This window comes from Anguilla anguilla, chromosome 13 (assembly GCF_013347855.1).
Source record: "Anguilla anguilla isolate fAngAng1 chromosome 13, fAngAng1.pri, whole genome shotgun sequence".
Classification (NCBI taxonomy): domain Eukaryota; kingdom Metazoa; phylum Chordata; class Actinopteri; order Anguilliformes; family Anguillidae; genus Anguilla; species Anguilla anguilla.
This window is the reverse complement of record NC_049213.1, coordinates 4406406-4434171: the sequence shown is the minus strand read 5'-3', so window position 1 is coordinate 4434171 and position 27766 is coordinate 4406406. Positions and strand designations below refer to the sequence as shown.

The 27766-nt window shown below is 44.0% G+C and overlaps 1 protein-coding gene across 2 annotated transcripts in view; it reads left to right on the top strand.

Moving 5' to 3' along the window:
• The window catches only part of col2a1b (collagen, type II, alpha 1b), a 77100-nt gene that overhangs the window by 18126 nt on the left and 31208 nt on the right, over positions 1-27766 (top strand). For both annotated transcript variants that reach the window (XM_035386850.1, XM_035386851.1), the window contains 17 exons: positions 2809-2862; positions 3669-3722; positions 6986-7039; positions 7307-7360; positions 7689-7742; positions 8112-8156; positions 9442-9495; positions 11752-11796; positions 12115-12168; positions 17579-17677; positions 18007-18051; positions 22255-22353; positions 22937-22990; positions 23631-23738; positions 24683-24736; positions 26758-26856; positions 27655-27708. In XM_035386850.1, the coding sequence (XP_035242741.1) occupies positions 2809-2862; positions 3669-3722; positions 6986-7039; positions 7307-7360; positions 7689-7742; positions 8112-8156; positions 9442-9495; positions 11752-11796; positions 12115-12168; positions 17579-17677; positions 18007-18051; positions 22255-22353; positions 22937-22990; positions 23631-23738; positions 24683-24736; positions 26758-26856; positions 27655-27708 (1080 nt within the window). The remainder of the gene's footprint in view (positions 1-2808; positions 2863-3668; positions 3723-6985; positions 7040-7306; positions 7361-7688; positions 7743-8111; positions 8157-9441; positions 9496-11751; positions 11797-12114; positions 12169-17578; positions 17678-18006; positions 18052-22254; positions 22354-22936; positions 22991-23630; positions 23739-24682; positions 24737-26757; positions 26857-27654; positions 27709-27766) is intronic.

The following is a 27766-nucleotide window of genomic DNA, read 5'->3' as shown; positions in this document are numbered from 1 at the left end:
CACACACACACACACACTCACACACACACACACACACACACACTCACACACACACAAACACACACTCACACACACACACACACACCCCACTCACACACACACACACACACACACACACTCACACACACACACAAACACACTCTTACACACACACACACACACACTCACACACCACACACACACACACACACACACACACACACTCACACACACACTCACACACACACTCACACACAAACACACATGCACGCACGCACACACACTCACACACACACACACTCACACACACACATACGCACACACGCACACACACACACACTCACACATACGCACACACACACACACACACACACACACACACACACCTCTCTCCACGGCAGTCAGACTCTTTTATCTCCCAGCTGAAAGCTGCAGGGCTGCTTCCAGTCCGGGCAGACGGCTGACACCTGATGGTTTTGGGGTTCCCACCCCCCCCCCCCCCCCCCCCCCCCCCCCCCCCCCCCCGCTGTAAACACACAGCCCTGCACCTGAAGCCCGGCAGCCCGGGGCCTCAGAGCCATTACGGCTCAGGTATGGCAGGCAGTCCTGTCGGGACACGACGCGGCGCAGATTTTTGGGTTCGGGTTAGGGCCGCTCTCCTGCTCGCCTGTGAAATTGTAGAGAAAACGTGAGCGTAATTCAGCAGGGTGGGCGTTCAGGGGGATTTTTAAAGATGAGCGTAATTGTAGGACGCTGTCCCCCCCCTCTGTGTAATTCTGGTCCTCCTGCTGTGTTTTGTATACAGCTACAAGTTCAGTGGCTATATATACATTACCTGAGAATTGCACCCGGCTTGTAGGGAAGCATCAAGGGCCTGAAAATAGCATCTGCTGAACCTTTTGCATTTTTGTATGAAGACTGCTGCTATTGGCACATCAGAAAAGCGGCTAATACTGTTAGGCTAAGACTGATCTCTGATGTCTTTCTTACAACCAGGATTACTTCATGTCACCTGTAATCTTTATGTTTAAAAATGTGAAGTATAAAATGAAAATAATTGATCCTTAAATAATATGCTGAAGATGCAGATAATAATAATAATAATAATAATAATAATAAAGAGGTAAATCATTTTAGACTACCCTCTACTGTACTCTCAGTAAAGAATGCAAACAGCACATATGTACACATGTACACTGTATACTGCATTCTTAGCTTAATGTCAGCAGAAATGAAAACAAAGCTAATCCTCTGCTCTCTGCCGGCAGGACAGATTCAGGGTTAGGGTTACTGACAGATTCAGGGTTAGGATTATTGCCAGATTCAGGATTAGGGTTACTGACAGATTCAGGGTTAGGGTTACTGCCAGATTCAGGGTTAGGGTTACTGACAGATTCAGGGTTAGGGTTACTGCCAGATTCAGGGTTAGGGTTACTGCCAGATTCAGGGTTAGGGTTATTGCCAGATTCAGGGTTAGGGTTACTGACAGATTCAGGATTAGGGTTACTGACAGATTCAGGGTTAGGGTTACTGCCAAATTCAGGGTTAGGGTTATTGCCAGATTCAGGGTTAGGGTTATTGCCAGATTCAGGGTTAGGGTTACTGACAGATTCAGGGTTAGGGTTACTGACATATTCAGGGTTAGGGTTACTGCCAGATTCAGGGTTAGGGTTATTGCCAGATTCAGGGTTAGGGTTACTGACAGATTCAGGGTTAGGGTTATTGCCAGATTCAGGGTTAGGGTTACTGCCAGATTCAGGGTTAGGGTTATTGCCAGATTCAGGGTTAGGGTTACTGACAGATTCAGGGTTAGGGTTATTGCCAGATTCAGGGTTAGGGTTATTGCCAGATTCAGGGTTAGGGTTACTGCCTGTTCTGACACACAGTGTGTTTTGCATGCTGTGACTCCGCTGACTTGCGTGTGGGTCAGGGGTCATGTATGTACAATGAAGGAGTCACACGTGTGAACACTGTCACAGACTCAGCAGGTTAATTAACTGGGTAATTAAGATTGTATGTGTCACATCTTCAGCAAGCTAATTAACAGGGTAATTAAGATGGTATGTGTCACATCTTCAGCAGGTTAATTAACAGGGTAATTAAACTGGTATGTGTCACATCTTCAGCAGGTTAATTAACAGGGTAATGAAGCTGGTATGTGTCACATCTTCAGCAGGTTAATTAACAGGGTAATTAAGCTGGTATGTGTCACATCTTCAGCAGGTTAATTAACAGGGTAATTAAGCTGGTATGTGTCACATCTTCAGCAGGTTAATTAACGGTAATTAAGCTGGTATGTGTCACAGATTCAGCAGGTCAATTAACAGGGTAATTAACATTTTATACGTGACGGCTTCAGCAGGTTAATTAACAGGGTAATTAAGATTGTATGTGTCACATCTTCAGCAGGTTAATTAACAGGGTAATTAAGTTGTGGACTTTCTAGATAAAGTATGGACCATATGTTGTGTAGGTAGCTGGTGGGTCCTATGGTTGTGGTCTTAAATTTGTATTATTATGCTATGTGACTGGAAAGTCCGTGTCTTACGTGCTTTTATAAACTGGTGTTATGCAATCCTATGTGGGATGGACCACTTATATGCTGTGACACAAAAATAAAATTAATTCATTCATTTAGTCATTCATTAATTCATTCAGTCAATAAGTCAGTCAGTCAGTCAGTCATAGTATAATTAAGCTGCTCTCTGCCACAGCTTCGTTAGGTTAATTAAGGCGTGGTCGGCTCCAGACTGAGCCCAGTGCAGTTTTCTGTGCCCTCACGTTGCTGATTGGTCCGTAGCCTAACCCTCGCCCCTCTTTTCCCATCAGGGCCCGCAAGGTTTCCAAGGCAACCCCGGAGAGGCTGGAGAACCTGGCACATCTGTAAGTGTCTCTCCTCCGCCCCCCCCCACCCCCCCACACGAGCAAACAAGCGACTCCTGCGCCAGGCTAATCCCCACCCCCCCCACCCCCGCTGGGCTCAACTCGTTCCGGCACCTTCTGCCTGCACGTCTCCAACCCTTCCGGAAAACATCATTACCTTCAATTACAGTCAAAGCCCTGCATGCGTTTGGCAGGACCCCGTCCCGCCAGACCCCCACGGGGTCCAGGCAGCAGCTGAACGCCAGGCTGGGACGAGGTCCAAATATATGATCATAAGGATCATCCACCTGTAAATCTGTGTGCTGCTGGGCTACGCCTGCCCTTCCCCCCCCAGGGAGGAGGAAGACTGGTGCCACATCTGAGCCCTATGGGCAGCTAAGACCAGAGGGGTTGCAGACAGCAAACACCGACACCTGGCACTGTTTTGCAGGCGACATGCAGATCACCTTCAGCTCTGTGCTACATTCCAAAGACAGGACAACTGAGATCTGCTAATAAATGCGAAGCTGTTTCAGAAAGCTTGCAGTTGCCGAGGAGGTGTTAGTTTATTGCACACACGCATACTACAGCTGCGTACAGCTGCAGTCTACGCTCAGTTATCTCCCTCAATAATTATCCATTATACTCTCTGCTTGATACTTTAGTGCTGTGTGAGCTGTCCCTTGTAATTGTACACAGCCTGGAGTGGAGTGCTCTCCTAATGATGGGACCTTCCTGAACACGCTGGGAGTATTTCCTTCACTCTACTGCCCCCTGGTGGCGGCGGAAGTGTAAGAGTCTCTCTTTTCTCCCCTGTCTGATAATAGGGACCAATGGGACCCCGCGGGCCATCTGGACCTTCTGGAAAACCTGGAGATGACGTGAGTCTCAGTTTCCTCGGTAACAGTTTCCATCACTGTCCCCAGGAGGCCTGAAAGCCGTCCAGCGCTGGAAAAAGTGTCCTTTCGTGTCCTGAAAAACAGAGCTGCTCATATTACAGTACATCTCTGTGTCCTCACGAAAAACAGAGCTGCTCATATTACAGTACATCTCTGTGTCCTCATGAAAAACAGAGCTGCTCATATTACAGTACATCTCTGTGTCCTCACGAAAAACAGAGCTGCTCGTATTACAGTACATCTCTGTGTCCTCACGAAAAACAGCTGCTCATATTACAGTAAATTACTGTGTCCTCACGAAAAACAGCTGCTCATATTACAGTAAATTACTGTGTCCTCTCGAAAAACAGAGCTTCTCATATTACAGTACATCTCTGTGTCCTCACGAAAAACAGCTGCTCATATTACAGTAAATTACTGTGTCCTCTCGAAAAACAGAGCTTCTCATATTACAGTACATCTCCGTGTCCTCACGAAAAACAGAGCTGCTCATATTACAGTAAATTACTGTGTCCTCACGAAAAACAGAGCTGCTCATATTACAGTAAATTACTGTGTCCTCACGAAAAACAGAGCTGCTCATATTACAGTACATCTCTGTGTCACGAAAAACAGAGCTGCTCATATTACAGTAAATTACTGTCCCCACGAAAAACAGAGCTACTCGTATTACAGTACATAACTGTGTCCATAAAAAAACAGAGCTGCTCCGTTATTACTGTTGGGATTAAGAATTTAGACCCCAACTTTATATCATTTGATGAGCAAATGACATGTCATTACAACACCTGTATAATTACTCCATCGAATCCAATGAAGCGAGTTCAGCATTGTCCACATAAGCACTGTCCCTCCCCTCTGTTCTCATCTGAGCTGCCCAGCTTTGTCCCTGCTGATAGAGCCAATCACTGATCATTACTGTCACTGATCATTACTGTCCCTGCTACTGTCCCTAATCATAACTGTCACTGATCGTTACTGTCCCTGATCATTACTGCTCCTGATCATTAATGTCACTGATCATTACTGCCCCTGATCATTAATGTCACTGATAATTACTGTCACTTATCATGACTGTCACTGATCATTACTACCCCTGATCATTACTGTCACTGATCATTACTGCCCCTGTTACTGCTCATGATCATTACTGCCCCTGTTACTGCCCATGATCATGACTGTCCGTCTTACTGTCTCTGATCATTACTGTCAGTACTGTCACTGATCATTAGTGTCCCTGATCATTACTGTCACTGATCATTACTGCCACTGATCATTACTGTCCCTGATCATTGCTGTCACTGATCATTTGTGCCACTGATCATTACTGTCCCTGATCATTACTGTCACTGCTCGTTACTGTCCCTGATCATTACTGTCACTAATAATTACTGTCCCTGATAATTACTGTCCATGATCATTACTCTCAGTACTGTCCCTGATCCTTACTGTCCCTGATCATTACTGTCACTGATCATTGCTGTCACTGATCATTAGTGCCACTGATCATTACTGTCCCTGATCATTACTGCCCCTGGTCATTGCTGTCACTGATCATTACTGCCTCTGATCATCACTGTCACTGATCATTACTGCCTCTGATCATCACTGTCACTGATCATTACTGCCCCTGATCATTACTGCCCCTGGTCATTACTGTCCCTGATCATTACTGTCAGTACTGTCACTGATCATTAGTGTCCCTGATCATTACTGTCACTGATCATTGCTGTCACTGATCATTACTGCCACTGATCATTACTGTCCCTGATAATTGCTGTCACTGATCATTTGTGCCACTGATCATTACTGTCCCTGATCATTACTGTCACTGCTCGTTACTGTCCCTGATCATTACTGTCACTAATAATTACTGTCCCTGATAATTACTGTCCATGATCATTACTCTCAGTACTGTCCCTGATCCTTACTGTCCCTGATCATTACTGTCACTGATCATTGCTGTCACTGATCATTAGTGCCACTGATCATTACTGTCCCTGATCATTACTGCCCCTGGTCATTGCTGTCACTGATCATTACTGCCTCTGATCATCACTGTCACTGATCATTACTGCCTCTGATCATCACTGTCACTGATCATTACTGCCCCTGATCATTAGTGTCCCTGATCATTACTGTCACTGATCATTGCTGTCACTGATCATTACTGCCCCTGATCATTAATGTCACTGATAATTACTGTCACTTATCATGACTGTCACTGATCATTACTACCCCTGATCATTACTGTCACTGATCATTACTGCCCCTGTTACTGCTCATGATCATTACTGCCCCTGTTACTGCCCATGATCATGACTGTCCGTCTTACTGTCTCTGATCATTACTGTCAGTACTGTCACTGATCATTAGTGTCCCTGATCATTACTGTCACTGATCATTGCTGTCACTGATCATTACTGTCCCTGATCATTACTGCCCCTGGTCATTGCTGTCACTGATCATTAGTGCCACTGATCATTACTGTCCCTGATCATTACTGTCACTGCTCGTTACTGTCCCTGATCATTACTGTCACTAATAATTACTGTCCCTGATCATTACTCTCAGTACTGTCCCTGATCATTTTCCCCAGCAGTCCACCCTTATGCATTATATCCTACTGTTACCGTAACGGTGACTGACTTTCCTGGGCTCTCCACGTTGCTTCCTGTTCCGCAGTACACTCCATGCCAGTGCCAAGAATGTGATGTGTAATGCTTGTATGTTCTTAATATCTGAACTTATGAAGTAGGTTTGATGTGCCTTCATGTTGCTATGTTCAGTTCAGTCAATTAGTTTGAGAAATACATCATGCATTTATTTAGTTGAGAACACATTTAGATTTAATAACATAAAGATTCTAACAAATCTTATGAAATTTCTCAGTGCCGGTGCTGTTCAATATTGGTACTTCATGGGAAAAAAATTTTTTTCTGGAATTGCAATTTTTATTTCAGCCTTTCGATGGTGGATGAATGTAACCTTTTTCCTTTTAATGCAGTTCCCACCAGGGGGCACAGTGTGTTTGGGCTGGAATATACTGTCATGTTAAAGAGCCTGTATTGAAATGAAAAATACATCAACCAGATTCTAATGGCCTTCTTCTAAATGCCTTTGCTCTTTGTACTTATTATATTGACAGTAAGTTTTAAATGGTTTTATTATGACTGAGAAGCATAATAACCCCCCCCCCCCCCCCCCCCCCCCCCCCCCCCCCCCCCCCCCCCCCATATCTCTAGGGTGAAGCTGGAAAGCCTGGAAAAGGTGGTGAACGTGGACCTCCTGGCCCTCAGGTACTGTCTGTCCTTAAGAAAACATGCACAACTACAGCAGCGAAAAGCAGTTAAAATGACTTAATTGAAAAATGCAAGATTGTGTTATCTAGTAACACGAGAGACCTTTTTACAGTATTGTTTACAGAAGCTTAAGCTGTGCAGTAACTCTTGTACCCAGAGACAGGGATTTAGGCTGGAGTGATCTCCATCTACAGCTTTCTGATTATGTCTCTCTCCTTCTCTCACTCTCTCTCTCTCTCTCTCTCTCTTCTGCTCATCTTTTAGGGAGCTCGTGGATTCCCAGGAACTCCCGGTCTTCCTGGAATCAAGGGACACAGAGTGAGCATCAACCTCATGCTCATTTATTCAATTTCCTCATTGATCGTTCAGTTCATTTTCCAGCTCATCTATTTAATCAGATCTGCTGCCAGTTTGGTAAAAAAAAAAAAAGCATGACATAATTCTTCACATTGATGATTATATAAAAGCAATGGGTAAATGTTTATGTATGTTATTCAGTGTGATGCCTTCTGACCAGTTACTGTGCACATGTAGCATTCCAAGCAGCATTAGCAGTAGGATTCATTCTGTAGACATTCTTTCTTACTTGTTACATCATAGTTTCCCATCAGGCCTCTGCAACATTGTAACTGTCCTCCTTCTGTAGGGATACTCAGGTCTGGATGGTGGCAAGGGAGAGGCTGGTGCTGCAGGTTCCAAGGTAGGATTTTCCAGATGCCCTTCCTGGTCCTGTCACTCACAGACAGCTGTTATCTCTGACTGCATCTCCACATCACATTGATTATCTTTGGCAGCACATGGATGGGTGTCCGTTTAATTTGATAGCTGAAGTGCTTTGACTGAATTTCTTCTGTGGAATATCCAGCCATATCTGTCTTTTTCATTCTCTTTTCCTATCACTTTTCACACGTTGGCCATCAATTTATCTCTCTGACCAATTGCCCTCTCTCTCTCACTCTCTCTCTCCCTCCCTCCATCCCTCCCTCCTTCCCTCTCTCTCTCTCTCTCTCTCTCCCTCCCTCCTTCCCTCTCTCTCTCTTTCTCTCTCTCTCTCTCTCTCGCTCTCCAGGGTGAGGCAGGTTCTTCCGGTGAGAGTGGTGCTCCAGGACCAATGGTAAGTGCAGCCAGAGTCTTCCGGAATCATCTGGAATTATCTGCACATACATTCACACCAGAACTCTGAATACTGTATGCTTCTTTGGCAATTTTGACCCTTTAAAACAGACTCTTATGTCAAACTGAAAGAGCCAAATGCACAAATGCCATATATTACATCATTATTACATTGTCTGAAAAACAAGTAAGCACCTGTGTTTTGTGGAATAGTTTGGATGTAAGAAGAACAGTTTTATCACCACCAACATTCAGGACTAACCACTTTTTGTGGTATTCGTCAATCACCTGCTAATTATGGCCTTGAGGACGAGGTATGTGGATTCCTTAGCCAGTCAATGACTGAAATGAACCACTGGTGCAGAGAACACCTCGAAAACCAGTAGACACTGTAGCCCTCCAGGACTGGAGTTAAACCTGCAGACACAGCACCCCCTGCAGGACTGGAGTTAAACCTGCAGGCACTGCGGCCCTCCTGGACTGGAGTTAAACCTGCTGACACAGCACCCCCTCCAGGGCTGGAGTTAAACCTGCAGGCACTGCGGCCCTCCTGGACTGGAGTTAAACCTGCTGACACAGCACCCCCTCCAGGGCTGGAGTTAAACCTGAAGACACTGCGGCCCTCCAGAACTGGAGTTAAACCTGCAGACACTGCGGCCCTCCAGGACTGGAGTTAAACGTGCAGATAGTGCGGCCCTTCAGGATTGGAGTTAAACCTGCAGACACTGTGGCCCTCCAGGACTGGAGTTAAACCAGAGGACACTGCGGCCCTCCAGAACTGGAGTTAAACCTGCAGACACTGTGGCCCTCCAGTACTGAAGTTAAACCTGCAGATACTGTGGCCCTCCAGGACTGGAGTTAAACCTGCAGACACTGCGGCCCTCCAAGACTGGAGTTAAACCAGAGGACACTGTTGGACACCTCTGATGGACAGACAGACAGACAGACGGACATCCTTTTGTTCTTAGGCCTGTACATGTGAATTCTTGAAATTGTAGTATGATAGTTAAAGAACCGGTTAGGACACTGGCGTTTTACCCTTGAGCAGAGTATTTAACCTGCATTGATTCAGTATATATCCAGCTGAATAAATGGATGCAATGCAAATTCTGTGTAAGTCACTGTGGATAAGAGCGTCTGCTAAATGTCTGTAATGAAAAGTGTTGAAAACGACACACATAGCGGCTATCACACATGGAGCTCATGTTTCCTGGAGCCCCCATATTGCGTATGACATCATACCGGTCTCTGTGTTTCATATTTATTTCTCTTCTCGTTGTCTGTAGGGCCCCCGTGGCCTGCCTGGTGAGAGAGGTCGTCCTGGACCTTCTGGAGCTGCTGTAAGTACCGCCCCAAATTTGAACCCGGCCGCCTCGTACACCCTCAACTCAGTTCCCCACGCTACAGTCCACTTACCCACCCCATATACCTTCAACTGAGTTCCCCAATCTACAGTCCCCTTACTCGCCCCATACACCCTCAACTGAGTTCCCCAAGCTGCCCTTACTCACCCCATACACCCTCAAACTCAGTTCCCTAATCTACAGTCCCCTGACCGGTCAGATCTATCAGTTCCCTTACCGGGCCAAATCTACGGTTTGAGCCTTTTCACCTGAAGGCCTAATTCCTCACCAAACCCAAGGGCCTGAAACTAATGCTGTTCTTCTAACTTAAACACAATCTTCATGGGACAAAATCTTCCCAACCTCTCTGGGAGTGTCCTTGGAATCAAACATTGCTTTCTGGGTGGCAGTAACTGATGGCAAAATTGCCCTGTAGGCCAAATTATTTCTATTTCCACCTGTGGATTGAACCAAGCTTGCCAAATCATACTGGCCTCTACTGTATAGCTGATAAGTTTACTCTGGAATTAACTAAGTTGTCAGTGTTAGTGACTCTAATAGGAGCATATAGAATCTGTACTTCGTGGAAATGAAACATGACTTATAGAGAGAGTGGAAGAGATCATATTACACAGCAAACAGCTCTGCTGTGACTCTGTTATCTCTATTAAATCCAACATGCTTCAGAGCTCAGCATCTAAACATCTAAAAACCACTTACCCAACGCCACCGGATAATCGCCACCTGTTTTCACCACCCTCCTCTCGGAGCATAGATAATTGTCATTATTCACGGCATTAATCTTCTCAGTTCAAGCTCCTATTTCTGAATCAACAGCTTCACGGCTGTATCAACACCACCAACCATATCCTCATTAAAATATGCCCTGGATCATAAATACCGCCACAGATTATGTACGTCCTCCAGATAGACAGCTGAATTTGCTTAACATTTAACCCTTTTAAGAGTTGGTCTTGTGGAATGTGGGTTCTAGAACTCCATTTCTTTCAATCACCAGTATTGATTGTTACATCGGCATTAGAATGTTCAGTTAAGAACATTCCAGGGTTTTGCCTGGCTCAAAACAGAGTTAGATAGTGACGTTTTGTCCATCCAGCTTTACTGCCACCGTCAACTTGACGTGTCATCTCCCTAAATTTAGCTACATTTAGAATTCAAAGTTCTGGTCTTCTTATGTGTGACAAAAATTTTAAAATTGGAACTATTTAGATATTTATTGAAGGGTTTCATATTGCAAGTGGTATTTGTAATATTTTGAAATCCATTTCATTTTTGTCACTCAAAACTTACGGTACAATATTCAACCTTTTAATTGAATCCACGCAAATGCCAGTTTACTGTATTTAAATTATTTTTATACAGTCACTCGAATAATGCTTGCACCATATTTTTTGTCACTGGTATTATTTGTACCCTAAACAACATTAAATGTTTTTCAGAAGTTTATTTCTCAGTTCTATCTGCATAGAAAGGCAAAGACAGTGTAGGTTAATAGAGTGGAATCTGCATGACAGATTATCGCATAATTTGGGTATTCGCGTAGAATTGCCAAATCCTGAACCATTTCCTATTCATTCCATTGTAAAGAAATCTCTTATGTTAAATTTTTACATTTATTTAATATTTTTACATATTTACATATATTACCTATTTGCATAAACCATAACGCATATTTCAGAAATTTTCATAGAATTATTACATTGCGCAATTATCTATTAATATATTTGGCAGATGTGGCATATGTGGCATAAATAAAATATGTGGCAAAATGTACAGAAAATCACTATGCCTGAGTGGCATGCACAGTCATCGACTCTCTTTTTCATTCTTCGTGCAATTAAGCAGTAGTTCATTTAGTGTGTCTAAGTCTGCAAATAAACCTGAAAGCTGTCAAAACATTAAAAAAAACTTTAAATGCAGTATCAGTCACTTAGGTGGCTTGCAAAAACACTTCGACGACCTGTTCAAGACATTTCAGTGCAGGAAAAAGCCTGCATCCTCATCTCGTATTTATGATCTTACGCCTTACAGAGTGAAATTTTCTTCTGAAAATGAATTAAAGGGGTGCGAACACGTGCAGCAGTGTGGCAGGGGGTGTTCTGAGCTGTAATACAGAGGCAGAAACTCCTCTAATATGCCGTGGAGAAAGGGAGAGGAGGTCAGGAGGAAGGCAGATCTGGTGAGGCTGAAGAATCTGTCAGGCAGCTGATCTGTTCTCCCCTTCCTTCCCAGGGTGCTCGCGGTAATGACGGTTTGTCCGGCCCTGCTGGTCCTCCTGTAAGTATTCACACGCTAATGCTTATTATTATTATTATCATTATTATTATTATTATTATTATTGTTGTTGTTGTTGTTGTTATGATAATTATTATTATTATTGTTGTTGTTGTTGTCTTGTTATTGTTATTATTATTGTTGTTATTATTATTATTATTGTTGCTGTTGTTGTTGTTATTATTATTATTAGTGTTATGATAATGCTGTTAATGGCGCGTACAGTAGTAGTGATCTTTGGTGCTTTAAGGAATGCAGATTGAACTGAAAGGGGCCCCTGGTGTGCAGGGGACTGAGTTCATTCCTCCTCCCTCTCTGTAGGGGCCCGTCGGACCTGCTGGAGCCCCCGGATTCCCTGGTGCCCCCGGGTCTAAGGTATGCAGCTGCAGTCTGTCCCGGTTGCTCTCTCTCTCTCTCTCTCTCTCTCTCTCTCCCCCTCCTCTCTCTCTGCCTCTGTCTGCCCCCCCCCCCCCCATCCTCTCAGAGAGCGGGGGAACTGTGTTTAAACCACAGCAAGGCAGGGGGATTCAGCAGCAGCCAGGGTTTAATTCCACATGAATAGCGAGGGCTTCAGAGCCGACAAAACAAATCTTTAGCCTTTTTCTCTGCGCTTGTACCACATGATTCAGTCACCGGGCAATTAAAGCTCAGCGTGGGGCAAGCTTCAAACGGCCGTACGACAACCCCGCCAAAGGGAGCCAGCGAAGCTGGAGACAGGTGCTTTGAAAAGTGCCGTCTGTGTGGAAGATTTTAAAAGGGGTTTAAAGGGGGGGGGGGTGTTCACTCTGTAAGCTGGGGACTGATTTATCCTGAGTGAGCAGCTGACAGACTGCACAGGCAGCATGTCTGCAGACCCACATGGGTGGCTGCAGATTGCCGAGGTCCCCAGACCCAGGGAACTCATTTAAGCTATTAGAGAGAGTCTGGGACTTGCTAATCCCTCAAATGAAGGTAAAGAACCAGAACCTTTTGGCAGGTGTGTGTGTGTGTGTGTGTGTGTGTGTCCATAATCCATAAAATGGTAAAACGATGTAGTCTGGAGAAACAGAGGCACTGGTTGCATAAATTATGCATTCACTGCTGTCAGTACTGGTCAGTGATCAGAATCTAGTAAGAATGACTCAACATTCCTGTAGGGCACCTGGTGAAGCTGGGCCACATTGTCAATCATCTTAGTCTTTTTCTCCATCTCTCAACATTGTCCCCACAAGGCTCTATTACCCCGTCTCCCAGCACAGCACTGTCCCCACAAGGTTCTATTACCTCATCTCCCAGCTCTGTCCCCACAAGGTTCTCTTACCCCAGTCTCTCAGCACTATTACCACAAGGCTCTATTGCCCCATCTCTCAGCACTGTTACCACAAAGCTCTATTGCCTCAGTCTCTCAGCACTGTCCCCACAAGGTTCTATTACCCCATCTCTCAGCACTATTACCACAAGGCTGTATTAACCCAGTCTCTTAGGACTGTCCCCACAAGGCTCTATTACCCCAGTCTCTCAGCACTTTCCCCACAAGGTTCTCTTACTTCAGTCTCTCAGCAATGTCCCCACAAGGTTGCATTTCCTCAGTCTGTGCACTGTTACCACAAGGTTCTATTACCCCATTGTCTCAGCACTGTCCCCACAAGGTTCTATTACCCCATTGTCTCAGCACTGTGCCTACAAAGTTCTATTGCCCCAGTCTCTTAGCACTGTCCCCACAAGATTCTATGACCCATCTCTCAGCATTGTGCCTCTACTCCCCTATTTTCCACTGTTGCCACGGTGACCGGTTAGCTTTGAGGGCAAAACGAGGAATCCTTTGGTGAAATCGAGAGAAAAGCTGCCCATTCTTCCTCTGTTCTCCTCTCCTTTCTTTGATAAATCCCTGTGACGCAGTCAGGGGGGTCTTTGGCACATAATCCTGCTGTTGACAGAAGTTGGCTTAACTGGCTGCTTTGTAGATAATGAAATACACTGCATCACTCTGGCACTGGTGAAAATACGTGATTAAGTGAAAAACTTCTTTGCCTCTATATAGTGGAATAATGTAAGGGCTAACCAGTGCTAGCCAATGTTGATGCTAAGAAAGGGAATGGACTCAAGGAGGTGTATCATTTGCATGTGAATGAAACTGCACAGCGAGTGTGGGATTACCCCCAGAATGCACCTGAATAAAACTGTGCAGTGAGTGTGGGATTACCCCCAGAATGCACCTGAATAAAACTGCACAGCGAGTGTGGGATTACCCCCAGAATGCACCTGAATAAAACTGCACAGCGAGTGTGGAATTACCCCCAGAATGCACCTGAATAAAACTGCACAGCGAGTGTGGGATTACCCCCAGAATGCACCTGAATAAAACTGCACAGCGAGTGTGGAATTACCCCCAGAATGCACCTGAATAAAACTGCACAGCGAGTGTGGGATTACCCCCAGAATGCACCTGAATAAAACTGCACAGCGAGTGTGGGATTACCCCCAGAATGCACCTGAATAAAACTGCACAGCGAGTGTGGAATTACCCCCAGAATGCACCTGAATAAAACTGCACAGCGAGTGTGGGATTACCCCCAGAATGCACCTGAATAAAACTGCACAGCGAGTGTGGGATTACCCCCAGAATGCACCAGAATAAAACTGCACAGCGAGTGTGGGATTACCCCCAGAATGCACCAGAATAAAACTGCACAGCGAGTGTGGGATTACCCCCAGAAGCATTGGAGGTAGTGCATTACATCATTCCCCTGAATGAATGTGGTATACACATGCTCACATGCACACGCATCCAAAGTTAGGGCCAGAGGAATTCCATTCACCCGCTTTCACAGAGGGCGTGACCTCAGCAGCGTGTGCTCTCATTGGCTGAGGGCAGCGGTGGGAGGGGCCAGTCGCCAAACACAGTATTTACAGGAATGACTCCGCACTGGCAGGGTTCCTTCAGTGCAGATCTGGAGCGTATTACGTGTTTGGCTGACATTGCTTTTTGCAGAGTGCTTCCAGGACTGCCCCAAATAAAACTCTGCACTATGACCCAGTCAACTGGAGTCTTAAAAACGATAATACAATTCTGGAAGCCCAGATTGTTGTTGGTAAATATTTTCAAATTACTGCATTAAAGCAATAAACACTAGTATGTTCCTTTTTTGTTTATTGCCAATTTTAATTTTGGAATAGATATTCAAAGTGTGAATTATTACATTTTGTTCAGTTATTCAATCCACTTTTAGGCAAACTTACTAATATTAAGACCTGGGTCAAATGATTCATTGAACTATTTTAATCCTTGAGACACCAGCAAAATATTTTCCACGACCAAAATTATTCTGTCATTTGATTGCACTTTTGCTTAGTGGCACTTTTTGTTGACAGTTCTCAGGAGTCTGCAGTTTGTGTTTTAAAATCTTAACGGCATCTAAACTGTTAAGCATTTCAACTAAATATTTGACCAGGGCTGCTAATATTGTGGGTGTCAGTACGGATTTAACCCCTTCAGGATCATAACCCTTCAGGATCATTTAGCTCATTCAATTTCAGTGTCCAAATACGAAGTCAGCTGCCTTAGAAGGCAACATTTCAAGGCAGCGTTTTCACTATTTTCACTATTTTTCACACTTGTCTTTCGTAGGCATGCCCGAAGTTACCAAAAAATGCATTCTTCTAAGGTGCCTTATTTTGGTTAAATTTGAATTTGATTCATCCTTCAGATGGAAGGGTATCCCATAAGACTTTATGATTTCCTCAGACTTCTCACTTCTGTTAAATTAATGGCGGCTCAAACCAGGGAAGCAGTGGAAATGTGAATATACAGTGAACTTGATCATTTTTTGTAGTCGCATCTAAAAGTACATTTTAATTATTTAATACACTGGAGTAATGTATTTAATGTTTTTAAGCCTCAGTCAGTTTTCCCTGAACGCGCCAGCTTACTTGTTAGAAATCATGTTACTTTTCAGTTGAATAATGTAGCTAGCATTAGCTTGGATTGCATACAGCGCACATACTGAAATCATGATAATCTGGTAAAAAAAATAATTACTAAATAATTCAGTAGCTGAACTAGTGGCTAGTTGTGTAGTTAGCTGAACATAAAACTAATTTCGTTTTTCTCTTAAAAGAAGAACAGGACAACTGCGGCTGCAATGACATTTATTTGTGTTGGAAAGTTAGTGTCAGTTGGGAAGTAAAAACCACATAGCTGTAATGGTAAACACTGAACGCTCTGTGATGTCGTCCTGCCTTCAGAGTCCGTCCCAAATTCGTTGCCTTTTGAGGTTCCTTTACCGTTAGGATGCTACCTTCAGAGGGAGCAGCCTTCTAAGGATTCAGACAGCGAGGCAGCTGTCTTTGTATTGGGACACAGTGTCTATCATGTCTGATTTGACATTGAGCTGGAATTCCTATTCTACTCAACAGAACATTACTGTGATTCCTGGCTTAGAGAGGCGGGACTTATCTGAGTACTGGTTTCTGATGTCACAATCAACCATTATTCTCATTCTAGTGCTCAGTGGGGTTGGGTTTATCTGACTTCTTGTTCCTTTGTGATGCCACAGTAGAACATTGCCCTGATTCTGTAGATTATCTGACTTCTGGTTCCTTGGTGATGTCACAATACTACACTGATTCTAAGGCTTGGTAAATACAGTTGGTAACGGCATAGGCAAGCAAGGCAGAGCTCGTGAGGGGGAAAAAACATCCTGCATCTGTCATTGTTTTGAATAGGGACCCAGTTTAAGCTAGGTATCATTGCTCTTCTATAATAATGTCACTAAATGACATTATTTCGTGAGTTAATCAGCATTATTATTATATTTATTTTAAAGACCAGCAAAGGTATTCTGGCAAAATAATACAAACTTGAGTGCTGTCCTTCCTTATGCAGTTACAGCGAGAACAAATGATCCAACTCTAGCCTGAGGTATCATTACCCTCTCCTACCTTACTGACTCCTCCAGTAAAGAACCATGTCAACTACTTTACGATCCATGTCCATGAAAAATAGACTAACACTATCTTGCTGACCATAATTTAGTGGTTTCACTTGATTGCAGAAGCAATGGTTGTCGTTTTGTGGGCAAGTGTCGTTAGCTAATAAATAAATGCACAAATTGGGTTTTTAAATCAGTTTGCCATGCAGTAAATCACACAGCAGCTTTTTTGACATTTTGAAAATTGCAATGTTTGTGATATATTACTGGACTACGTCCTAATTTGAAGACATATAAGTGACCTCTTCATTGATTTCCTGTGGAAACTCCAAACACCAAATTTCCACCCTTGTGGGATGGGCCTGGAGAGTATATGATGTTTTTTAGGGGGTATGGCCTGTCTCAATGAGTAGATCTGTCTTGTGGTTTAGTGGGGTGTGCATATCTGATCGCTGGGTTCTCAGTGATGTCATAATAGGACATCACAGTTGATGTCACGGTTGAACATTATGCTGATTCCAGTGCTCACCTGATTTCCTTTTTCTCTGTGATGTCACAGTAGAACATTACTCAGATTCTACTACTCTGTGGGATGGGGTATATTTGGCTTCATGGTGATGTCACAATAGAAGATTATACTAATTCTGTGGTTCAGTGAGGCAGGGCTTCTCTGACATTTGGCTTTTTGGTGATGTCACAGTAGAACACTACACTGACTCTGTGACTCAATGGGGCGGGGCTTATGTAGCTGCTGGTTTCACAGTGATGTCCCTGGTCTGTTTCTGGATTCAGGTCTTCCCTACCCAAGATGCCCCACTGTGTCAGGTTTCCTGAGCTTTTTTTAACAGTCCTCTTTCCCTCCTTGTGTCCCGCAGGGAGAAGCTGGACCCACTGGAGCTCGAGGGCCCGAGGGTGCTCAGGGACCCCGTGGAGAGTCAGGCACCCCTGGATCTCCTGGCCCCGCTGGTGCTTCTGTGAGTATCTGATAAAACAGCCAAAAATCCTGCATGTAATGTGACCTTCCCAGCTTACCAGCATAAACCCAGTCATAGAACCAGGAAATCCCTACTCTTCATAGTCTTTATAAAGTAAGTTATGAAGTACTGCACTATCCACATTAGTATTATACACATTAGTGTGATTAAATGATGAATAAAAATGGAAATACAGTGACCCTTCTCAAGTATAGAGTTTCAGTTTATTAATATGGACTTTAAATCCAGAAGACATTAGCAGTTGTAACATCAGAGCCTGAATTGAGGTAACTTAACTAATGGTTGCCTGCCCCTCCCCCTCTCTGTAGGGTAACCCTGGTACTGATGGAATCTCCGGAGCCAAAGGATCGGCTGTGAGTATTTCACAAAACCTCTAAATGTGGTCCTACTCTTAATATTCCTAATACTCTGATCAGCACAATCACAGTGTCCATACTCTTAATATTCCTAATACTCTGATCAATACAATCAGTGTTCATACTGCTATTATTCCTAATACTCTGATCAATACAATCAGCGTTCATACTGCTATTATTCATAATACTCTGATCAGCACAATCAGTGTTCATACTGCTATTATTCCTAATACTCTGATCAATACAATCAGCGTTCATACTGCTATTATTCCTAATACTCTGACCAATACAATCAGTGTTCATACTGCTATTATTCCTAATACTCTGATCAGCACAATCAGTGTTCATACTGCTATTATTCCTAATACTCTGATCAGCACAATCATTGTTCATACTCTTAATATTCCTAATACTCTGCTCAGCACAATCACTGTGTCCATACTTTCAATATTCCTAATACTCTGATCAGCACAAACATACCAAATTCACCAGTGCAGTAATATCAAATGGCCTGAGTGTAAGAAGCCCTATGGTGCTTTACTGCTCTGTTAGAGCAGTCTACTCTCAAATCCGCTTTTACATAATTGGCTGAATTAGTTTCTGTCGTCTGGCTAAGCAAGACAAACCGTGGCAGCTGAGGGTGAACACGCAGGCGTAACATCCGAAACCTCCGTGCCCCCCCCATAGAGGTGCTAGTGAAGGTGATGTCATTAACCTTGAGTGCTCCGTTTAGCCGGGGGCCAGGTGCAGACCTCAGCATGGGGCCACTCCTGTGCTCTGAGCTCCTGGCTCTGATTGGCTCTAACCAACCCCGCCCCCCCTGGAGCAGGGTGGCACTCCCCTGCCCGGGCAAGCTTGTATGACCCGTAGGACTGAGGAAGTGGTTGAAACACCGGCCCGTTCTTTTCTGTTCTGTTCTTTAAATGAGCTAAAAGCTCAGTAGCATTGCTCTTTCTGTGGCTTTATAAAGTATCCTATAAAATACAAATACAAATTCAGATGCGCTTTTTTGGCATTACTACTCGTTCTTTGGCCAAAAGATCCTTATTGACTCTTCATGAAGCGGGTAATCGTGTGGCTAGAAAATGGGCTGCACCCTGATTGGTGGGATTTGGGAGCAGCTGGTGTGGTGGGATACGCCTGGGCTTGCCTGTACCCCCAGGCTGCAGCCAAAGAGCACACCTTCTGCCCCCCCCCCCCCCCACCCTCCGCATTCCTTCCTTCCTCCCTTAACAAAAACAGGCTCACAACCCCCCCTCCCCCCCCCCAGCGACGGCGGGTCTCACGGGGGGAAGTTGAGGGCGCCAGGAAAGCCGTTTCGGTTCTGTTAGCGTTCCGGAGCCCCAGCTAGCAGAACGCTTCATCCATGTGACCCCCTGACCCCCATAAAACCCCTGCTCCCTGTTACCCATCACAGGCCATTAAAGTTAAAGAGCAAATACTCCCATTGGAAGGAAATACAAACACACATAGTGCATAGTTTACTGCCGACCAGGGTGGCCAGATATGTTTCTGTTTCAGGCTGACTGACCTTACTTAGCCAATCACCACTGACGTTACTCAGCCAATCAGACCTGACATTACTCAACCAATCACCACTGACATTACTCAGCCAATCAGACCTGACATTACTCAGCCAGTCACCACTGACATTACTCAGCCAATCAGACCTGGCCTTACTCAGCTAATCAGATCTGACGTTATTCAGCCTAATCAGACCTGGCCTTACTCAGCCAATCAGACCTGACATTACTCAGCCAATTACCACTGACATTACTCAGCCAATTAGACATGGCATTAGTCAGCCAATCACCACTGACATTACTCAGACAATCAGACCTGGCATTACTCAACCAACTAGACCTGACCTTACTCAGACAATCAGACCTGACATTACTCAGCCAATCACCATTGACATTACTCAGCCAATCACCACTGACATTACTCAGCCAATGAGACCTGACATTACTCAGCCAATCAGACCTGGCATTAGTCAGCCAATCACCACTGACATTACTCAGACAATCAGACCTGACATTACTCAGCCAATCAGACCTGACGTTACTCAGACAATCAGACCTGACTAAATTACTCAGGCAATCAGACCTGACTAAATTACTCAGCCAATTAGACCTGACATTACTCAGCCAATCAGACCTGACATTACTCAGCAAATAAGACCTGACATTTCAGGCACATTTATTCATAAGCTTGTGAATCACAGCTGATAACTCTCCTGAGGCGAATCACTGTCTCTCTGATTCATGAGTCAGCTGGCCTTGGTGTACAGACCTAATTAGCTAACTGAACCCGAGTCATTCATGGAAACTAAAGCCGATGTACACAGCCGCCCTGCAGAGATGGGACTGCCTGACCCCAGATAAAGGCTTTTTTGGGAATCATGTTCCCAGACCACTTAGTTATTCATGAATCTTTCAAACAGATAATTACTTTGGGATTAAAAATGATGTGGCGGCAGAATTTTTGTGTAATATTCACATAAAATTTTCCTACAATGTTATCATTAAATTGTAAAATTTACATATACATTGTATGATTAATAAGCACAGCGATATAATGTGAAGATTATATTTTGACATTAAACATAATGTATTTCATGGAAGAATTCAAATAAAATATTGTAGATAGTGTACATGGTAATATAATTGCATAATTATATTGAAAAAAACAATTTCTTAATTTAATAATTTTTTAGAGGTCGCCATTCCATGGGGCAGTTTTAATAATTTGCTCTTTTAGTCATAGCTCTGTTAATTCAACGTTTGTCTTTAATTTAGTCTTGCAAATAAATTCAAACATTTAATTTTTTCAACGCAAACATGAATTAGCATTTTGTTGATTTTGGTCATCTCTGTGCTGTACTCAAAATTAAGCCCATAGTGTTGAAATCCATTATTATTATTATTATTATTATTATTATTATTATTATTATTATTATTATTTCCCTGCCTGGACCCGTGCTCTGCGACTGCGTTCTTCACACAACCTAGCCAATCAGAAACATCACCTAGCCTATCAGAACCCTCACCTGGGTGAGGGTTTTGATATCAGAAACAATCAGAAACATCATCTAGCCAATCAGAACCCTCACCTAGCCAATCAGAAACATCACCTAGCCAATCAGAGACCTCACCTAGCCAATCAGGAACATCACCTAGCCAAACAGAGACCTCACCTAGCCAATCAGAAACATCACCTAGCCAATCAGAGACCTCACCTAGCCAATCAAAAAAACCAGCAGACTCTCCCTTTCGTCAGTCCTCCGTCTGAAAGAAAAGAGAGATAAGAAAAGGTGCAGAGGATGATATTGCTCTTTCCGCCGGGCTTCCTGCACCTGTCGGAGCGGGACAGGATAAGCGGGGTCGGCCGGCGCGCCCCACTTTCGCGAGAGGAACGATAACGGCGCGTCTCTTTGGCGGAGGACGCTAGCACGGCTGTTTGAAGCCGTCTCAAAGGGGCGAGCCGCCAGCGCCGGAGGCGATTCTTATCCGGAGCGCGTCTCAGAATGCACCCTCCGTTCATTCTCACGTTTAAAATCCAATTTCTGCTGAAACTCCAGCCTGTTGATACCCCGATAGATGTTTTATCGGCGCAGAAGGTAATTAACTCACAGGAGACCAGTCCTCCCCTCAAAATCACATGAAATACCATCCAATATTATTAAAATCAGGCACCTTACAGTGGCTTGCATCACTACATTTATCATGACATTAATAAGCATGTTACCCCAGATTTGCTACCTAACCCAACAGATCAGTTCAGTGTGCAGTACTGGGCTACTGCACAGTAAAATGTTAAGGCTGAAATCAGCTCTTACACAGTACATATGCTCCCTACTAGACTCACATGTACTATGTTAGTGTGGAATTAACACTGGACACTTTACTCTGTGTGCTCTTCCTATGGGGTCTTTAACATTGAGAAAGCCAGCATGGTAACACGTCCGCTATAACTTTTTATTAGTTAACAGTGATAACATTCGTAGACCCCCAGCACCTTGTATTTGATCAGTTTAAGGTTATAACATTTTCTTGCTAAGTTTGTTTCTTGCTAATATTTTTTTATGGTCGTTAAATCAGTTGTTAATGTAATGTTTCTACATAAACGCATGGATGTTGTTCTTGGTTGGTGCTGTAGCATGAGAAATGAAGCTGTGGTTCTCTCTGTCTCCCCCTACAGGGTGCTTCTGGTATTGCTGGCGCCCCTGGTTTCCCTGGCCCCCGTGGGCCCCCTGGACCTCAGGGAGCGACAGGACCCCTGGGCCCCAAGGGACAGTCGGTATGCCCCGCCCTCCCAGCCTTTAAAAACCCCCTGATTGGCCGCCAGCTGTGTGTCTGAATGGCTCATTTACTTGGACAGGTCATGTCTATATTAAACCAGAACTGTATAAAATGATGCAGTTATTTTTTTACCATCAGTGGTTGAACTATAGGTAAAATTCACCCCATGCTTTCGACATTATCGTGTATATTATATCTTCAGCTATACAAGATGTCCATATTACTGTGTTTATTTATAGAAAATTGTTCTTCCAATGCAGTCTATTCTGATCTGTAGTGCTCACTATATGAAGATAATACCTACTGAATCTTAGCTGAAATGCTCTTAACTTTTTGTCCATAAATTCATTATAGCACATCTTAGAAAAGCATGATCGCATAATTGTTGCTACACTACTGTAACCTTTATTAGATGATACATATTGAATCAAATTAAACTATTATGTTCATAAATTAATTAGAATATGTGTTATTAAACAGTTTTCTGCCCCACAGTAGGCAATGTACAGATTGTCTGAGCTCTAATCATTAGCTCTCTCTCTCGACTCACTCTGTCTCCCTGTCTGTTCCTGTTCCTGTAGGGTGACCCTGGCATCCCAGGGTTCAAAGGTGAAGCTGGCCCTAAGGGAGAGCATGTGAGTACAGCCTTAATCCCACCCCTATGTCTCGGCCCCGCCCCTAAGCCCGAGGCCCGCCCCTCTGCTTGATCACATGACCATGTCCCAGGACATTGACTCAGTACCGTGATTGAAAAGGGGGGGTCAGAAGTAGAATGGGGGGACATCTTTATTATGTATGACTAACAGTCATTTCACAGTTTTCTCACTGGTACAACAATGAATGGAAGACTCACAATTTTGTCGTTGTTGAGTATAATGATGAATGTTCATCCTACAGTGCTGTTTGTCTCCAGTGTTTTATATATTTGTATAGTTATATGGACATAATCATATATTTTGCTCTTAGTTTACACTTGCTATTACTTAATATGGTCTAGGGTGATAGTATGGTGTGGACTGATAATGTGTCTTGGTCGCAGCTTTTATCTGTGGAAGACATCATTGTTTTGTAGCCACCAGGTGGTGATGTTTGATAATCAAGCACTTTCAGATGGAATTTTTTAAAAATATATTTTGAACCAATCATTTTAATCTGGTGATTGTGTGCAGCCACCATGCTTGTGTGCAGCTGGGTTTCTCTGGGCTCTGCGTTTGGGACGGAACGTGGGCGTGGAGTTGACGCTGCTTTTTGGTGTTTTCCGTACGCCCCGCTCAGGGTCCCGCCGGTCCCCAAGGAGCCCCTGGGCCTGCAGGAGAGGAGGGCAAGAGAGGACCGCGAGGAGAACCGGGTGCAGCTGGCCCCAACGGGCCTATTGGGGAGAGAGTGAGTGAGAGCGCCTCCACAGCTGGGTCCAGGCTAATGAAACACTGCCCCTGGTGGTAGACTGTGGCATTACAGGCAGACCAGCTTCTTTTAACCCATTAATGTGGGTTAGCAGGGAGCTCATTTCAGTTCAGGGCTACCCCACATAAATCACTGTTTTGCATGTTCCGTCTCACCCTCAGAATAGCTGGCATGACCTGCATTCTGTGCGTTAAAACCAAGTCTGTTATCTCTATTTGCAAATTGGCCATTTGAAGTGATGATGTCATTGGGATATAACTCCCCTTCTTATCCCTGAAGTGAATGAAGGTGTCTTTTGAATTGGAGAATACTGTGTAATGGGGAAAAATCAGCTGTTTTCTCTGACCCTGGGAATTGCTCTGAACAGTCCTCTTACCGAACAACATTAGAGCTATATTATTTACAGAACATTCCAGAAAGGCTTTCCTGATTCAGTTAAAGGGCAGAGCTTTAAACCCCTAATGTCAGCGATGCTATGATTAGATTTAATTAGTGTTGTGGGCAGGCTAACTCTTGGATGTCAGACTCTTGTCAGGGTAGGGTCGCAGTGTCTGCAAGTTTTAGGGTTTCTTTCCCAGTCCGGGTCTTAAATTAAGGACACTGAAGCACCTAAAACCAGCAGATGTTATAGCCTTGAAAGTTTTTCAGTTACTGATCCTTGCTCTAATTCAATTAGCCTCTGTAATGGCTCTGACTATTAGTTTTGGACATTTAAGCACCTCCTTTTAAACCTAATCTTCTTTGTGGAGTTCTTCTGATTTAGACTAGAGGGAAACTTGAATTTCATGATTAGTATTATGCACAGAAACCCATGTGCAGAGTCTAATATACAGACACAGCTGCATATGTTTGGCCGTAGGGCACTGGAACACTACTTTTCACCGCCTCTAACCTCACTTCCTCTCTTCTCACCTTGCTTTTAGGGTGCTCCCGGTAACCGTGGTTTCCCAGGTCAGGATGGTCTGGCTGGTCCTAAGGTAGGCCTCTCCATGTGTGCCCACATCTATAGAGCATGAGCAGGTGAAAGTCTCACCTAGCCAATCAGAAACATCACCTAGCCAATCAAAAACATCAACTTGCAAATCAGAAACCTCATCTAGGCAATCAGAAACCTCATATAGTCAATCAGAAACCTCACCTAGCCAATCAGAAATCTTACCTAGCCTATCAGCTACCTCACCTAGCCAATCAGCAACCTAACTTAGTCAGTCAGAACCCTTACCTCGCCTATCAGAAACATCACCTAGCCAGTCAGAAACCTTACATAGCCTATCAGCTCCTTCAACCAGCCAAGCAGCAACGTAACCTAGCCAATCAAAACCCTCACTTAGCCAATCAGAAAAATCACCTAGCCAGTCAGAAACCTCACCTAGCCTATCAGCTACATCACCTAGCCAATCAGCAACCTAACCTAACCAATCAAAAACTTCACCTAGCCTATCAGGTACCTTGTCTACTCTTCATCATATTACCAAGATTTCTACCTGAAAAATTGGATAAATAAAATGCACTTGCAATATATGAGAAGAGACTGTTTAAATTACACACTGGAGTGTTACAACAACCAAACCTGAGTCAAATGCATATTTTCAACACTTCTGGTGCTGAATAAATTGGAAAAGGTCCCAGTCAATCCCCTGAGAATTTTAAAGAGGTCATGTAGGTTACTAATGAAGGCTTAGAATCATATAAAAGCAAAATTTGCTTCTGCATATTGCTGAACATAGATGTTTCTTTCCATATTGTCATAATCTACAGGAATTGTACTCCTGACTAAGCATTTCAAATTACTTGGCTCAAGATGTTGATATCAGGGGATGACTGTGATATCAACCAGTTCAGTTGTCAGTCTTTTGTGTTTTCGAACACCCACACACACAATACATTGAATATTTGCTCTCCGACAAGCCTGAAATGGGTGTGACTACTGAAAGGTAGCAGTAGAGATGGTGTAGTTTGGAGCGGTACACCTCTGTGTTTTTCTGAGCAGGGTTATCGCGCGCTGAGCTCGGCAGAAAGAGTACGGTACATCGAATGAGATCTTATCAAAGGACAGAACCCAGCGAAGCCCCCGTTAGCCATGGGAAGGGGTTTGGCACATGAAAATGCAGAGAGTTCATTTGGGTTAATTATTCAAGCTTCCAGCCTCTGCCTGTTCCAGACCAGAATCCCGCGTTCACCATAACTGAGGGTGAATGGGCGTGACATCAAAGCGGTGTGCACGGCACTCTCGGCGGTGTGATGTGGTCGCTCAGCTCAGAGTGGCTTGGCCCAATTAAAGGACCCAACTTGCATATCAAAGGACCGCCCACCCTCTTTCTCATCGAGGTGAATAGGTGGGAAGAGGAGACGCACAAAAGACAAATTGGATGCAAGAAAAACTCTCGTTTGATCTAACGTGACCCGCGCGTGCAAATTAGACTGCCGCGATTAGAACCGTCACAGGAGCCCGAGGAGTAATCGCCATTGCCCCATCCGAACTCCAGGTGGCAGCAGTACTTCCGTGTCACCCCTGTAATTCTGTGTGGAGAGAATGACATGAGCAGCCAATCCAATCCTTGCGTTATGCGTGATGATGATGGCGACGATGATGTTGACCACAATAAGTATAACTGACAATGATCATAACTTTTTGATGATGATGATGATGACGACGATGATGATGATGATGATGAAGGTGATCATGATGACCATGATGATGATGATGATCCTGATGATGACTGTGATGTTGATAATGATTATGATGATGAAAGTGATCGTGATGACCAATAACATGAGGATGAGGATGATAATGATTATGATGATGATGATGATGAAGGTGATCATGAAGACCATGGTGATGATGATGTTGCTGATGTTGACTGTGATGTTGATAATGATTATGATGATGAAGGTGATCATGATGACCAATAACATGAGGATGATGATGATGATCATGAGGACCATGATGATGATGGTGATGAGTCTGACCCCTCTTCCTCTCTGGCTTCTCCCTCAGGGGGCTCCAGGTGAGCGTGGCCCCTCAGGTGTGTCTGGGCCCAAGGGAGCCAACGGTGACCCAGGACGCCCTGGAGAGCCTGGTCTGCCAGGTGCAAGAGTAAGTCACTTTCGTACCTTCACTGATGTCCCATTACACTATATTCATTACATTGCATTACATTGGACGACATTACATCACATTACATTCATTACATTACATTGTGCTACAATACATCTCATTGCATTTATTACATTACGCTACATTCATTACATTGCATTACATTACTTTGCACTGCAATACATTGTGTTAAATTCATTGCATTGCATTACATTCATGACATTACATGACTCTACATGTAACGTAAGTGCATCCATGTGTTATCTGAGCAGCAGTTGCATAGGTCTTATACCTGAGATACACCTGAGTACACCTGTAGCATCGCTGAAGTTCTAATAGAGCCTAACTCTACCAACGTAGAGCCACAACACAATAAATATTGTGCATGCAGCAGTATAAGAAACACTCCCAGTGTTGATAACTGCAGCACCGCAAACACAGTCTTAGTAATTCACTTTATTCTCTGGTTCAGTGCCCTCGTCATGATTCTGGTTCAGTTTTTCTCTCTGTTCTCTTTGTTGTGTTTTCTGTCTGTTCCCTCTCTGTTGTGTTTCTCTCTCTCTCTCATTCCTCTGTTGTGTTTCTCTCTCTCTTTCCTCTGTTGTGTGTCTCTCTCTCTCTTTCCTCTGTTATGTTTATCTCTTTCTTTCCTCTGTTGTTTGTGTGTCTCTCTCTCTTTCTTCAGGAAGTAAGCTGCACTTCACTGCTTCATTGCAGTTCTTTTTGCTTTGCACTGCTTTAACGGGGTAACATTCTTAACCAATCAGATCGTTCTCTCTCTCTGCATTCTCTAAACAGGGTCTTACTGGTCGCCCTGGTGATGCTGGTCCTCAAGGGAAAGTCGGTCCATCTGTAAGTATGGCTCTCCTGTGCTCCTTCCTCTGGTCTGTTTCCGGCAGTGCCGTGCACT